The sequence below is a fragment of the Leptodactylus fuscus genome, chromosome 3 (assembly GCF_031893055.1).
Source record: "Leptodactylus fuscus isolate aLepFus1 chromosome 3, aLepFus1.hap2, whole genome shotgun sequence".
In the NCBI taxonomy this organism is placed as follows: Eukaryota; Metazoa; Chordata; class Amphibia; order Anura; family Leptodactylidae; genus Leptodactylus; species Leptodactylus fuscus.
The window spans coordinates 170468798-170483069 of NC_134267.1; the positions used below are offsets into that span (position 1 = coordinate 170468798).

The window sequence follows — 14272 nt, forward strand, 5'->3', positions numbered from 1 at the left end:
GTTTAGCTTTCAAAGAGCAGATTGATATGGTTTGGGGATGCCACTTCATGTCTATAGAATCCCAGAAGTGCCAATAGAGTGGAATCCTGTGGAAATTGACCCCATTTTGAAAACTACACCCTTCAAGGAATTTGGCATAGTGAGCCTTAGTTTTCTGCATGTGAATACACAATAGATGGTGAAACGTGAATATACAAGCTGTGTGGAGTACATTCGATACACGAAATCCTACATAGTTTTCCTACTAGCTCATAGGATGGGGGGCATTCTAAGGAGGGTGAATTCTGGTGCATTTTCCATTGTAAATTCTAAACCTGGGGTGTATCCTATGCTTACACAGCTTATACATTCCCCTTCCTGCCACAGTCAGATTCGCATTAAAGGATGTAACGATTACACAGTATTTCATTGTTACATTGCACAAGCTATGTATTTTTTTTCCATATAAGGGCTTTTTTTTTGTGGTGACACCATTTTGGGCTGCATATAACTTATTAAAAAAATATATCTGACATTACTTTTTAGCATTTAAAATCTTTTACTGTTCACAGTACAGCATAAGCAACATGTTACTTTCATTCTATGGATCAATACAATTAAGGGCTCGTTCACATCTGCGCTCGGTCTCCGTTCATGCAGGTTTCCGTTTCCTGCACAAAACTGAGCAGAAGACAGAAACCTGCAGGACTCTTTCAAGCCCATTCATTTAAATGGGTTTGAAAGATGTCCGGCCGTGAGCGCCAGTAAGCGTTTTATGCTCTCCGCCGCAAAACCGTTTTTTTTAAATCGGACACAGAGTTGGACATGCAGTATTCTGTGTCCGGTTTTAAAAAAACGGTTTCGCGGCGGAGAGCATAAAACGCTCACCGGCGCTCACGGCCGTACCCGGTCTGACAGCTCAGAACGGACTCCGGGCGCTAGTGCGAACCTAGCGTTAGTGATACTTCAATTATATATTTTTATGTTTTACAAATTTTGCTGAATAAAACCCATGGGGGGGTAGTTTTTGCATTGCTATTCTCTGAGAGGTATATCATGTTTATTTTTCGTTTGGTGGAACTGGTTGATGTCTAGTTATTTGTGGGATAAGCCAATTTTTCTGTTGGTGCTCTTTTTTTAAATAATTTCTTATTCAATGTTTTAAATTTTTTGGAGAGGAATATTATTAAATTATTGATAAAGCATTAAAGGGAATCTATCACTGGAAAAAGTGCTTTTGCGCTAAACACATCTTAATAGCCTTTAAAAAGGCTATTCTACAACTACCTTTACATTTTTTGTTGTACCCGACATTTCTTTTTAAACTACTTTATTTCTTTATGCTAATTAACCCCACAGAGCACCCTGGGTCTCTGAGCACCCCCATGTCATATCTTTAATACCGCCCCTCCACTGCTTGTGCTCTGTCTGCCCTCCTCCTCCCCGGATACTCCTCCTCCTCTGTCTGCCCTCCTCTTCAAATCTCTGTTCAAAGATCAGTTCACCAAAATGGCTGCTCATACATGCCCAGTACTGTCCAAGCAGCCATTTTGGTGTAGTTCAATGGAGTGAACTTGCAGCAGGGATACCAGTACCAGATTAAAAAGAGCTAAAATTATAAATAAATATAAAATAAAATAAAAAAAATTCTATATTTTATTCCCTGGTCTGGGAAATCTAACCATTCCTTAACTCAAGATGTGTTGTCTAATTTTGATCACAAGTATTACTTTGTTTTCATTGTAGGTACTTTCAGAAACCGTGCCCGTCCTTACAGAATATTTATCTGATCCAAGTTACAGTGACATTGTCCTCAACATATTACTGGACATCTCATCATATGAACCCCTAACCCTGGCTGGATCTCTTTCTGCATTAAAAGGAATTGGTGAACATTTCCCATGTCTTATTGGTCAGATAGCAAAGATTTATGGAGCAGTGGGACGTGTGGATGAGGTATGTGACCACTGATAGTTATAAAACTACAAAAAAAACTGTACATTGATATAATTATTAGTCATAATATACTCATCATATGCATTTAGCAATAGGATGTGCTTTTACGTTACAATGAATAATAAGGTTAGAGGTTGTAAGATAAAAAGGGTTGAAATTTAGTTCACAGGAAATATTTCATATGAGGATATTTAATAAGATATTTAATGAGAGTTACGATCAGATACCTCCTGTGTCAAACTTTCCAAATTACAAGAAAAGCCACTGGGCTTATGGGGTCCTATGATTCTGAGATAATTATTATTACACTTATTATTATTTTATTACTAGCATCTGTCAACATTTTGGAGTAACAATCAATGTGAACATATCCTTATGGAAATTTTTAACTAAATTATGTCTCTTATTTCCAAGCAGCAATGAATCTATTTTTTAGTTCATTATTTTTGCCTGTGGCTGCCATGGTGCTTTTTCATTTTTTTCTCTCTTAAACATAACAGGCGCTTCTCATATTTCCACCAGTGATTTCAATTGTTCTGTTGTTCTGGATCTGGCACATCATGAACACTACTGATACTGTCCTTCCATGGTCAGTCTGTTTCAGTTATGCAGTCTCCATATAGGCTATGGAGCCACGGGACGATTCACAGCGCTAAGGCACTGCAGGAAAAACCGGGGCTGGAATGCATTGCGGTTCTTCCCACAGCACTTTAAACAGAAAGCTCGCAGAGTTTTCCTTCCTTCTGTTGCAATTATATCTATGAGGAAGCCGCTGGCGTTTCCGTAGATATAATTGACATTCTGCAATTTCCCAAACCGCGCCGGTCTTAGAAATCACAGCACGTCCGCGCTGTGGTTTTTACCACAAAGTGGGCATAGGATTTGCAGGAATCCCATCCACTTTGCAATTAATGTAAAACGCTGTAATTTTTCCCACAACGTTTCCACCGCAGGCAAAATGCGGCGTTTCCAACCCATGCGGCCCTGGCCTTAGACAGTATTTATTAGTATATTGTGCAAAATAGCAATGATAGGCAACCACAGTGTTCTAAAACTGTTGCATCACAAGACAAAAAACAGATGCCACCATAACAAAATATCTGTCCCATAGCTTTAAAAGAGATCTAGAGTAGAATGCACTCGCATTTACCATTTTAGATTTAGTGTTTGTCCACCATGTTATTGCATTTTCTCCTCATGGCTGATTTTAAAGGGAATCTGCCAACACCAAAATTGCCTCTAAACTACTTATATGCTGTTGAGGGGCTGGTTAATGGTATGGTGACCAAACTTTTCTTGTGTCAAAGTGCAATTTATTTATTTAGAAGGTTTTTTTTCCCCACATGTAAAGTGCAATAGAAGGGCGAGTTCACACGGAGTTAACAGATTCTAGCGGATTTCCAATACATTGTACAACTTGTCACACAATAATATAGCCCTCATATGACTACGTAAAGGGGACAATGAGAAAATTATGGCTTTTGGAATGGATGGAGTGAAAAATCAAAACACACAAATAAAAAATATCTGTGCCACATAAGGGTTAATATTACTGAAATGAAGAAAGTCACAAGCTTCTGATAAAAACAAAAGAGAAACCTGTCCTTGTTGTGAAAACAATGCTGCATGAAGGATGACAGCCAATATTTAATGTTCTCCTATGTGTATATTATCATAATATATTGATGTAATCATCCAATACATCTGCAATGTTTCCTATAAAACTTACAATTATTCTAATATATAAAAAGTTTTATAAGTTATACAATATATAAAAAGTAAGTAATGAAAAGGAAATCCATGTGATGAACTGTTTTAGTAGATTCTAATTACATTGAGAGACTGAATGTGATTATATTGTAATCGGGAACCCAATGCAATTACCACAAATTGTTCCCTAATTTGATTACATTGACTGCAATATTTTCTAAACACTTGAATAATTTTTACTTTGCAACTTGATTATAGTTTATTATGCTTAGAAAGGAAAGTAAGAGTCCGTCTTTTCAGCACTCCCCTTCCTATAAGGAAGAAATAACAAACATCAACTCTTTTGGTTTTTATAAGACGTGTTCTTGAAATGTGGAATATTAACTTTATACTACTGAATTGATGTAAATTAAAAATAAATTTGTGAATGTAAATTTAATTGTATAGTGGCACAACCTATGTCAGCTTTCAAGTGTTAAAAAGAACACTAAATGTAAAAAGTACAGAAAAATCACGCATTGTTTTTATTTTGTCTCAATGCTATCAAAACTGAAAGGAATATGTAAGGATTTTGCTATTGAAAATTGCAACATGTCAATTATACCTGCGGAAATACTGGGGATTTCCTTATAGGTATAATAGGGTCAGAAAGTCTGCAGAGAAAAACTCACAATGAAAAACACTGCAGAAAAAAATAAAAGCAGTATTTTTTGCAGCATTTTTTTTTATGGCTGCGTTAAGCTATGGGCAGTTTTAGTTTTAAGACCTAGTATATCCTGCTTGCAGACGGGTTATTGGGCCTTAAAGGGGTTGTCCACTTTCAGACCAATACTGAGAAACAAATGTTATTGTTTTTACAATAAAAAGATAAACAATTTTCCAATATACTTTCTGTATCAATTCCTTACAGTTTTCTAGATTTCGGCTTGCTGTCATTCATTCTGTTACTTCTAGAGGATAAAACTCTGACCATGGTCATGTGATTTACGGTCCATGGTCATGTGATGAGCACACAGGTGCCGCTCATTATAGTCACAGCACAATAATCAGACATCTGCCTGGTAATCAGCTGTGCACCTGTGTGCTCATCACATGACCATGGACCGTAAATCACATGACCATGGTCAGAGTTTTATCCTCTAGAAGTAACAGAATGAATGACAGCAAGCCGAGATCTAGAAAACCGTGAGGAATTGATACAGAAAGTATATTGGAAAATTGTATATCTTTTTATTGTACATTTGTTTGTCAATATTGGTCTGAAAGTGGCCAACCCCTTTAATGCTTATTACTAGAGATGAGCGAACACTAAAATGTTCGAGGTTCGAAATTCGATTCGAACAGCCGCTCAATGTTCGTGTGTTCGAACGGGTTTCGAACCCCATTATAGTCTATGGGGAACAGATACTCGTTAAGGGGGAAACCCAAATCCGTGTCTGGAGGGTCACCAAGTCCACTATGACACCCCAGGAAATGATGCCAACACCTCTGGAATGACACTGGGACAGCAGGGGAAGCATGTCTGGGGGCATCTAACACACCAAAGACCCTCTATTACCCCAACATCACAGCCTAACAACTACACACTTTACACACTCAATACCACCTCTCTGACAGTAGGAAAACACCTTGAAACATGTGTATTTGGCACTTGCAGTGAGGAGAGCTTGTCACCAGCAGTGAATTTGGCCCTTGTAGTAAGTTGAGGTTGGCACCAACATTTGTTTTGAAAATCAGGGTGGATTGAGCCTCTAACCAGCAGAGTTTGGGCAAATTCATGGTGGAGGGAGCCTCTAAAAAACCCAGTTTGGGCAAATTCATGGTGGAGGGAGCCTCTAAACAGCCCAGTTTGGACCAATTCATGGTGGAGGGAGCCTCTAAACAGCCCAGTTTGGGCAAATTCATGGTGGAGGGAGCCTCTAAACAGCCCAGTTTGGGCAAATTCATGGTGGAGGGAGCCTCTAAAAAACCCAGTTTGGACCAATTCATGGTGGAGGGAGCCTCTAACCAGCCCAGTTTGGGCAAATTCATGGTGGAGGGAGCCTCTAAAAAACCCAGTTTGGACCAATTCATGGTGGAGGGAGCCTCTAACCAGCCCAGTTTGGGCAAATTCATGGTGGAGGGAGCCTCTAAACAGCCCAGTTTGGGCAAATTCATGGTGGAGGGAGCCTCTAAACAGCCCAGTTTGGGCAAATTCATGGTGGAGGGAGCCTCTAAAAAACCCAGTTTGGACCAATTCATGGTGGAGGGAGCCTCTAAACAGCCCAGTTTGGGCAAATTCATGGTGGAGGGAGCCTCTAACCAGCCCAGTTTGGACCAATTCATGGTGGAGGGAGCCTCTAACCAGCCCAGTTTGGGCAAATTCATGGTGGAGGGAGCCTCTAAACAGCCCAGTTTGGACCAATTCATGGTGGAGGGAGCCTCTAAAAAACCCAGTTTGGACCAATTCATGGTGGAGGGAGCCTCTAAACAGCCCAGTTTGGGCAAATTCATGGTGGAGGGAGCCTCTAACCAGCCCAGTTTGGACCAATTCATGGTGGAGGGAGCCTCTAACCAGCCCAGTTTGGGCAAATTCATGGTGGAGGGAGCCTCTAAACAGCCCAGTTTGGACCAATTCATGGTGGAGGGAGCCTCTAAAAAACCCAGTTTGGACCAATTCATGGTGGAGGGAGCCTCTAAACAGCCCAGTTTGGGCAAATTCATGGTGGAGGGAGCCTCTAACCAGCCCAGTTTGGACCAATTAATGGTGGAGGGAGCCTCTAAACAGCCAAGTTTTGGGAAATTCATGGTGGAGGGAGCCTCTAACCAGCCCAGTTTGGACCAATTCATGGTGGAGGGAGCCTCTAAACAGCCCAGTTTGGGCAAATTCATGGTGGAGGGAGCCTCTAAAAAACCCAGTTTGGACCAATTCATGGTGGAGGGAGCCTCTAACCAGCCCAGTTTGGACCAATTAATGGTGGAGGGAGCCTCTAAAAACCCCAGTTTGGACCAATTCATGGTGGAGGGAGCCTCTAACCAGCCCAGTTTGGGCAAATTCATGGTGGAGGGAGCCTCTAAACAGCCCAGTTTGGGCAAATTCATGGTGGAAGGAGCCTCTAACCAGCCCAGTTTGGACCAATTAATGGTGGAGGGAGCCGCTAAACAGCCCAGTTTGGACCAATTCATGGTGGAGGGAGCCTCTAAAAACCCCAGTTTGGACCAATTCATGGTGGAGGGAGCCTCTAAAAAACCCAGTTTGGACCAATTCATGGTGGAGGGAGCCTCTAACCAGCCCAGTTTGGACCAATTAATGGTGGAGGGAGCCTCTAAACAGCCAAGTTTGGACCAATTCATGGTGGAGGGAGCCTCTAAAAACCCCAGTTTGGACCAATTCATGTTGGAGGGAGCCTCTAAAAACCCCAGTTTGGACCAATTCATGGTGGAGGGAGCCTCTAACCAGCCCAGTTTGGACCAATTAATGGTGGAGGGAGCCGCTAAACAGCCCAGTTTGGACCAATTCATGGTGGAGGGAGCCTCTAAAAACCCCAGTTTGGACCAATTCATGGTGGAGGGAGCCTCTAAAAAACCCAGTTTAGACCAATTCATGGTGGAGGGAGCCTCTAACCAGCCCAGTTTGGACCAATTAATGGTGGAGGGAGCCTCTAAACAGCCAAGTTTGGACCAATTCATGGTGGAGGGAGCCTCTAAAAACCCCAGTTTGGACCAATTCATGGTGGAGGGAGCCTCTAAAAACCCCAGTTTGGACCAATTCATGGTGGAGGGAGCCTCTAAAAACCCCAGTTTGGACCAATTCATGGTGGAGGGAGCCTCTAAAAACCCCAGTTTGGACCAATTCATGGTGGAGGGAGCCTCTAACCAGCCCAGTTTGGGCAAATTCATGGTGGAGGGAGCCTCTAAACAGCCCAGTTTGGGCAAATTCATGGTGGAGGGAGCCTCTAACCAGCCCAGTTTGGACAAATTAATGGTGGAGGGAGCCGCTAAACAGCCCAGTTTGGACCAATTCATGGTGGAGGGAGCCTCTAAAAACCCCAGTTTGGACCAATTCATGGTGGAGGGAGCCTCTAAAAAACCCAGTTTGGACCAATTCATGGTGGAGGGAGCCTCTAACCAGCCCAGTTTGGACCAATTAATGGTGGAGGGAGCCTCTAAACAGCCAAGTTTGGACCAATTCATGGTGGAGGGAGCCTCTAAAAACCCCAGTTTGGACCAATTCATGTTGGAGGGAGCCTCTAAAAACCCCAGTTTGGACCAATTCATGGTGGAGGGAGCCTCTAACCAGCCCAGTTTGGACCAATTAATGGTGGAGGGAGCCGCTAAACAGCCCAGTTTGGACCAATTCATGGTGGAGGGAGCCTCTAAAAACCCCAGTTTGGACCAATTCATGGTGGAGGGAGCCTCTAAAAAACCCAGTTTGGACCAATTCATGGTGGAGGGAGCCTCTAACCAGCCCAGTTTGGACCAATTAATGGTGGAGGGAGCCTCTAAACAGCCAAGTTTGGACCAATTCATGGTGGAGGGAGCCTCTAAAAACCCCAGTTTGGACCAATTCATGGTGGAGGGAGCCTCTAAAAACCCCAGTTTGGACCAATTCATGGTGGAGGGAGCCTCTAAAAACCCCAGTTTGGACCAATTCATGGTGGAGGGAGCCTCTAAAAACCCCAGTTTGGACCAATTCATGGTGGAGGGAGCCTCTAACCAGCCCAGTTTGGGCAAATTCATGGTGGAGGGAGCCTCTAAACAGCCCAGTTTGGGCAAATTCATGGTGGAGGGAGCCGCTAAACAGCCCAGTTTGGACCAATTCATGGTGGAGGGAGCCTCTAAAAACCCCAGTTTGGACCAATTCATGGTGGAGGGAGCCTCTAAAAAACCCAGTTTGGACCAATTCATGGTGGAGGGAGCCTCTAACCAGCCCAGTTTGGACCAATTAATGGTGGAGGGAGCCTCTAAACAGCCAAGTTTGGACCAATTCATGGTGGAGGGAGCCTCTAAAAACCCCAGTTTGGACCAATTCATGGTGGAGGGAGCCTCTAAACAGCCCAGTTTTGGCAAATTCATGGTGGAGGGAGCCTCTAAAAACCCCAGTTTGGACCAATTCATGGTGGAGGGAGCCTCTAACCAGCCCAGTTTGGGCAAATTCATGGTGGAGGGAGCCTCTAACCAGCAGAGTTGTGGGAAAGCAGGGTGGAGGGAGCCTCTAACCAGCAGAGTTGGTGGAAATCAGGGTGGAGGGAGCCTCTAACCAGCAGAGTTGGGGGAAATCAGGGTGGAGGGAGCCTAGTATTAGCAGAATTGTGCAACGCTTATGGTGGATGAGTATGAGGATGCGGAGGAATTGGAGAGGTTGAGTACAGACATGGAGTTTCATGTTGGGGTGCTTTACACAGGTGGGCACAAAAATGACGGCTCTACCCAGTGGTGGTTCATTTTTATCAAAGTGAGCCGGTCGGCACTCTCAGCTGACAGACGGGTGCGCTTGTCAGTGATGATGCCACCGGCTGCACTGAACACCCTCTCAGATAGGACGCTGGCGGCAGGACAGGACAGCACCTCCAAGGCATATAGGGCAAGTTCAAGCCACAGGTCCAACTTCGACACCCAATACGTGTAGGGCGCAGAGGGGTCGGAGAGGACAGGGCTGTGGTCGGAAAGGTATTCCGCAACATGCGCCTATACTTCTCACGCCTGGTGACACTAGGACCCTCCGTGGCGGCACTTTGGCGAGGGGGTGCCATCAAGGTGTCCCAGACCTTAGACAGTGTGCCCCTCGTTTGTGTGGACCGGTGAGAACTTGGTTGCCTACTGGAGGAACTGCCCTCCCTGCCGCCAACGTCACATGCTGGAAACATCTCCATCATATTCTGCACCAATTGCCTGTGGCAAGCATTGATGCGATTGGCCCTCCCCTCTACCGGAATAAAAGACAAGATGTTGTTTTTATACCGGGGGTCAAGGATAGCAAAGATCCAGTACTGGTTGTCCTCCATGATTTTGACAATACGCTTGTCGGTTGTAAAGCACCCCAACATGAACTCAGCCATGTCTGCCACAGTGTTAGTTGGCATGACTCCTCTGGCCCCACCGGAAAGTTCAATCTCCATTTCCTCCTCATCCTCCATGTCTACCCATCCGCGCTGCAACAATGGGACGATTCGAAGTTGCCCGGAAGCCTCCTGTATCACCATCACATCATCGGACAACTCTTCTTCCTCCTCCTCCTCCTCCTCCTCCATTAAACGCAGTGAAGCGGACAGATGTGTGGACCTACTCTCCAGCTGTGACGGATCGGATGCTATCCCTAACTCCTCTGTGTGATCTGAGTTATCCCTGATGTCAATCAGGGATTCTCTCAGAACACACAAGAGCGGGATTGTAAGGCTCACCATCGCATCCTCAGAGCTCACCCTCCTTGTGGACTCCTCAAAGACCCGTAGGATGTCACAAAGGTCTCTCATCCATGGCCACTCATGGATGTGAAACTGAGGCAGCTGACTTTGTGGCACCCTAGGGTTTTGTAGCTGGTATTCCATCAAAGGTCTCTGCTGCTCAACCACTCTATTCAACATCTGAAACGTTGAGTTCCAGCGTGTGGGGACGTCGCACAAAAGCCGGTGTTGTGGCACATGCAGGCGTTGCTGGAGAGATTTTAAGCTAGCAGCGGCTACTGTCGACTTGCGAAAGTGGGCGCACATGCGCCGCACTTTCACCAGTAGCTCTGGAACATTGGGGTAGCTCTTTAGGAAACGTTGCACCACTAGGTTGAAGACGTGGGCCAGGCATGGAACATGTTGGAGTCCGGCAAGCTCCAGAGCTGCTACCAGGTTCCGGCCGTTATCACAAACGACCATGCCTGGGCCCAGGTGCAGCGGCTCAAACCATATTGCCGTCTCATCGAGGAGGGCATCCCTCACCTCGGAGGCAGTGTGCTGTCTGTCCCCCAAGCTGATCAGCTTCAGCACAGCCTGCTGACGTCTACCAACGCCAGTGCTGCAACGTTTCCAACTCGTAGCTGGGGTCAATCTAACAGCGGAGGAGGAGGCGGTGGCGGAGGAGGAGGCGGTGGCGGAGGAGGAGGTGGTAGAGGAGGAGGAGGAGGGGGGTGTTCTTCTCGTGTCCCTGCCAGGAATGTTAGGCGGGGAGACGAGGTACACCGGGCCAGTTTGGGAAGCAGTCCCAGCCTCAACTACATTCACCCAGTGTGCCGTCAGTGAAATGTAGCGTCCCTGTCCGCATGCACTTGTCCACGCGTCGGTGGTCAAGTGGACCTTTGTGCAAAGCGCGGAACTAAGGGCCCGCCTGATGTTGAGTGACACGTGCTGGTGCAAGGCGGGGACGGCACACCGGGAGAAGTAGTGACGGCTAGGGACGGCATAGCGAGGTGCCGCAGTTGCCATCAGGTCCAGGAAGACGGGAATTTCAACAAGCCGGAACGCCAACATCTCCTGGGCCAGCAGTTTAGCGATGTTGGCGTTCAAGGCTTGCGCGTGTGGGTGGTTAGCAGTGTATTTCTGCCGCCGCTCCAATGTCTGAGAGATGGTGGGTTGTTGTAAAGAAACGCCTGATGGTGCCTTTGATGGTGCAGGAGAAGGAGATAAGACAGGACCAGGGGAGGATGAGGTAGAAGTCAACAAAGTGGCGGAGGCAGATGAAGTGGTGTCCTGGCTCGTCCTCTGGAGTGCATCGCCAGCACAGTCAGCAGTGGCAGTGGCAGAGGCAGAGGCAGTGGCAGAGGCAGTGGCAGTGGCGTGAACGGCAGGCGGCCTTTGTCCTGCCGTTGCTGCCTGCCACTGATTCCAGTGCTTGGATTCCAAATGACGGCGCATTGAAGTGGTGGACAGGTTGCTCTTCTCAGAGCCCCTAATCAATTTCGAGAGGCAAATTGTGCAGACAACACTATATCTGTCCTCGGCGCATTCCTTGAAAAAACTCCACACCTTCGAGAAACGTGCCCTCGAGGTGGGAGTTTTTCGGGGCTGGGTACGAACTGGAACATCTTGGGAGATTCCGGGTGTGGCCTGGCTTCGCCTAAGCTGCTGACCTCTGCCTCTGCCTCTAGCTACCCTTTTTGGTGCTGCACCTGCCTCAACATCCACACTACTTTCCCCGCTTGACATCCCCCCTGTCCAGGTCGGGTCAGTGTCCTCATCATCCACCACTTCCTCTTCCAACTCCTGTCTCATCTCCTCCTCCCGCACAATGCGCCGTTCAACTGGATGCCCTGACGGCAACTGCGTCACATCATCGTCGATGAGGGTGGGTTGCTGGTCATCCACCACCAAATCGAACGGAGATGGAGGAGACTCTAGTGTTTGAGCATCTGGACACAGATGCTCCTCTGTTAGGTTCGTGGAATCGTGACGTGGAGAGGCAGGTTGAGGGACAATGAAAGGAGCGGAGAACAGCTCTGGGGAGCAGGGACAGTTTGGGTTATTGTTCTGTAAAGCTTCGGAATTTTGGGAGGAAGGACGACAAGACTGTTGGGTAATAGGAGGAGAGGAGGCAGAGTCTGACTGGCTGCTGGACAATGTGCTGTAAGCGTTCTCTGACAGCCATTGCAAGACCTGTTCCTGGTTCTCGGGCCTACTAAGGTTTGTACCCTGCAGTTTAGTTAATGTGGCAAGCAACCCTGGCACTGTGGAGTGGCGCAATGCTTGCTGCCCCACAGGAGTAGGCACGGGACGCCCTGTGGCTTCACTGCTACCTTGCTCCCCAGAACCATTCCCCCGACCTCGCCCACGGCCTCGTCCACGTCCCTTTCCGGGAGCCTTGCGCATTTTGAATTCCTAGTTAGAAATTGGCACTGTATACCAGTAGTAAAAATTGTGGGTGCACGTAACCCCAATATATTCTTTGAATTCCCAGTCAGACACTGGCACTATATGGCAGTAGCAAGAAATGAGGGTATTTGTATTCCCAATATATTCTTTGAATTCCCAGTCAGACAATGGCACTGTATACCAGTAGTAAAAATTGTGGGTGCACGTAACCCCAATATATTCTTTGAATTCCCAGTCAGACACTGGCACTATATGGCAGTAGCAAGAAATGAGGGTATTTGTATTCCCAATATATTCTTTGAATTCCCAGTCAGACAATGGCACTGTATACCAGTAGTAAAAATTGTGGGTGCACGTAACCCCAATATATTCTTTGAATTACCAGTCAGAAACTGGCACTATATGGCAGTAGCAAGAAATGAGGGTATTTGTATTCCCAATATATTATTTGAATTCCCAGTCAGACAATGGCACTGTATACCAGTAGTAAAAATTGTGGGTGCACGTAACCCCAATATATTCTTTGAATTCCCAGTCAGACACTGGCACTATATGGCAGTAGCAAGAAATGAGGGTATTTGTATTCCCAATATATTCTTTGAATTCCCAGTCAGACAATGGCACTGTATACCAGTAGTAAAAATTGTGGGTGCACGTAACCCCAATATATTCTTTGAATTACCAGTCAGAAACTGGCACTATATGGCAGTAGCAAGAAATGAGGGTATTTGTATTCCCAATATATTCTTTGAATTCCCAGTCAGACAATGGCACTGTATACCAGTAGTAAAAATTGTGGGTGCACGTAACCCCAATATATTCTTTGAATTCCCAGTCAGACACTGGCACTATATGGCAGTAGCAAGAAATGAGGGTATTTGTATTCCCAATATATTCTTTGAATTCCCAGTCAGACAATGGCACTGTATACCAGTAGTAAAAATTGTGGGTGCACGTAACCACAATATATTCTTTGAATTACCAGTCAGAAACTGGCACTATATGGCAGTAGCAAGAAATGAGGGTATTTGTATTCCCAATATATTCTTTGAATTCCCAGTCAGACAATGGCACTGTATACCAGTAGTAAAAATTGTGGGTGCACGTAACCACAATATATTCTTTGAATTACCAGTCAGAAACTGGCACTATATGGCAGTAGCAAGAAATGAGGGTATTTATAACCCCAAAATATTCTTTGAATTCCCAGTCAGACAATGGCACTGTATACCAGTAGTAAAAATTTTGGGTGCACGTAACCCCAATATATTCTTTGAATTCCCAGTCAGACACTGGCACTATATGGCAGTAGCAAGAAATGAGGGTATTTGTATTCCCAATATATTCTTTGAATTCCCAGTCAGACAATGGCACTGTATACCAGTAGTAAAAATTGTGGGTGCACGTAACCCCAATATATTCTTTGAATTCCCAGTCAGACACTGGCACTATATGGCAGTAGCAAGAAATGAGGGTATTTGTATTCCCAATATATTCTTTGAATTCCCAGTCAGACAATGGCACTGTATACCAGTAGTAAAAATTGTGGGTGCACGTAACCACAATATATTCTTTGAATTACCAGTCAGAAACTGGCACTATATGGCAGTAGCAAGAAATGAGGGTATTTGTATTCCCAATATATTCTTTGAATTCCCAGTCAGACAATGGCACTGTATACCAGTAGTAAAAATTGTGGGTGCACGTAACCCCAATATATTCTTTGAATTCCCAGTCAGAAACTGGCACTATATGGCAGTAGCAAGAAATGAGGGTATTTATAACCCCAATATATTCTTTGAATTCCCAGTCAGACAATGGCACTGTATACCAGTAGTAAAAATTGTGGGTGT

The 14272-nt window shown here is 45.5% G+C and overlaps 1 protein-coding gene across 1 annotated transcript in view; it reads left to right on the forward strand.

Moving 5' to 3' along the window:
• Positions 1-14272, forward strand: part of VEPH1 (ventricular zone expressed PH domain containing 1) — a 261145-nt gene that overhangs the window by 67369 nt on the left and 179504 nt on the right. The window contains exon 6 of the mRNA XM_075268752.1: positions 1726-1935. Within this exon, the coding sequence (XP_075124853.1) occupies positions 1726-1935 (210 nt within the window). The remainder of the gene's footprint in view (positions 1-1725; positions 1936-14272) is intronic.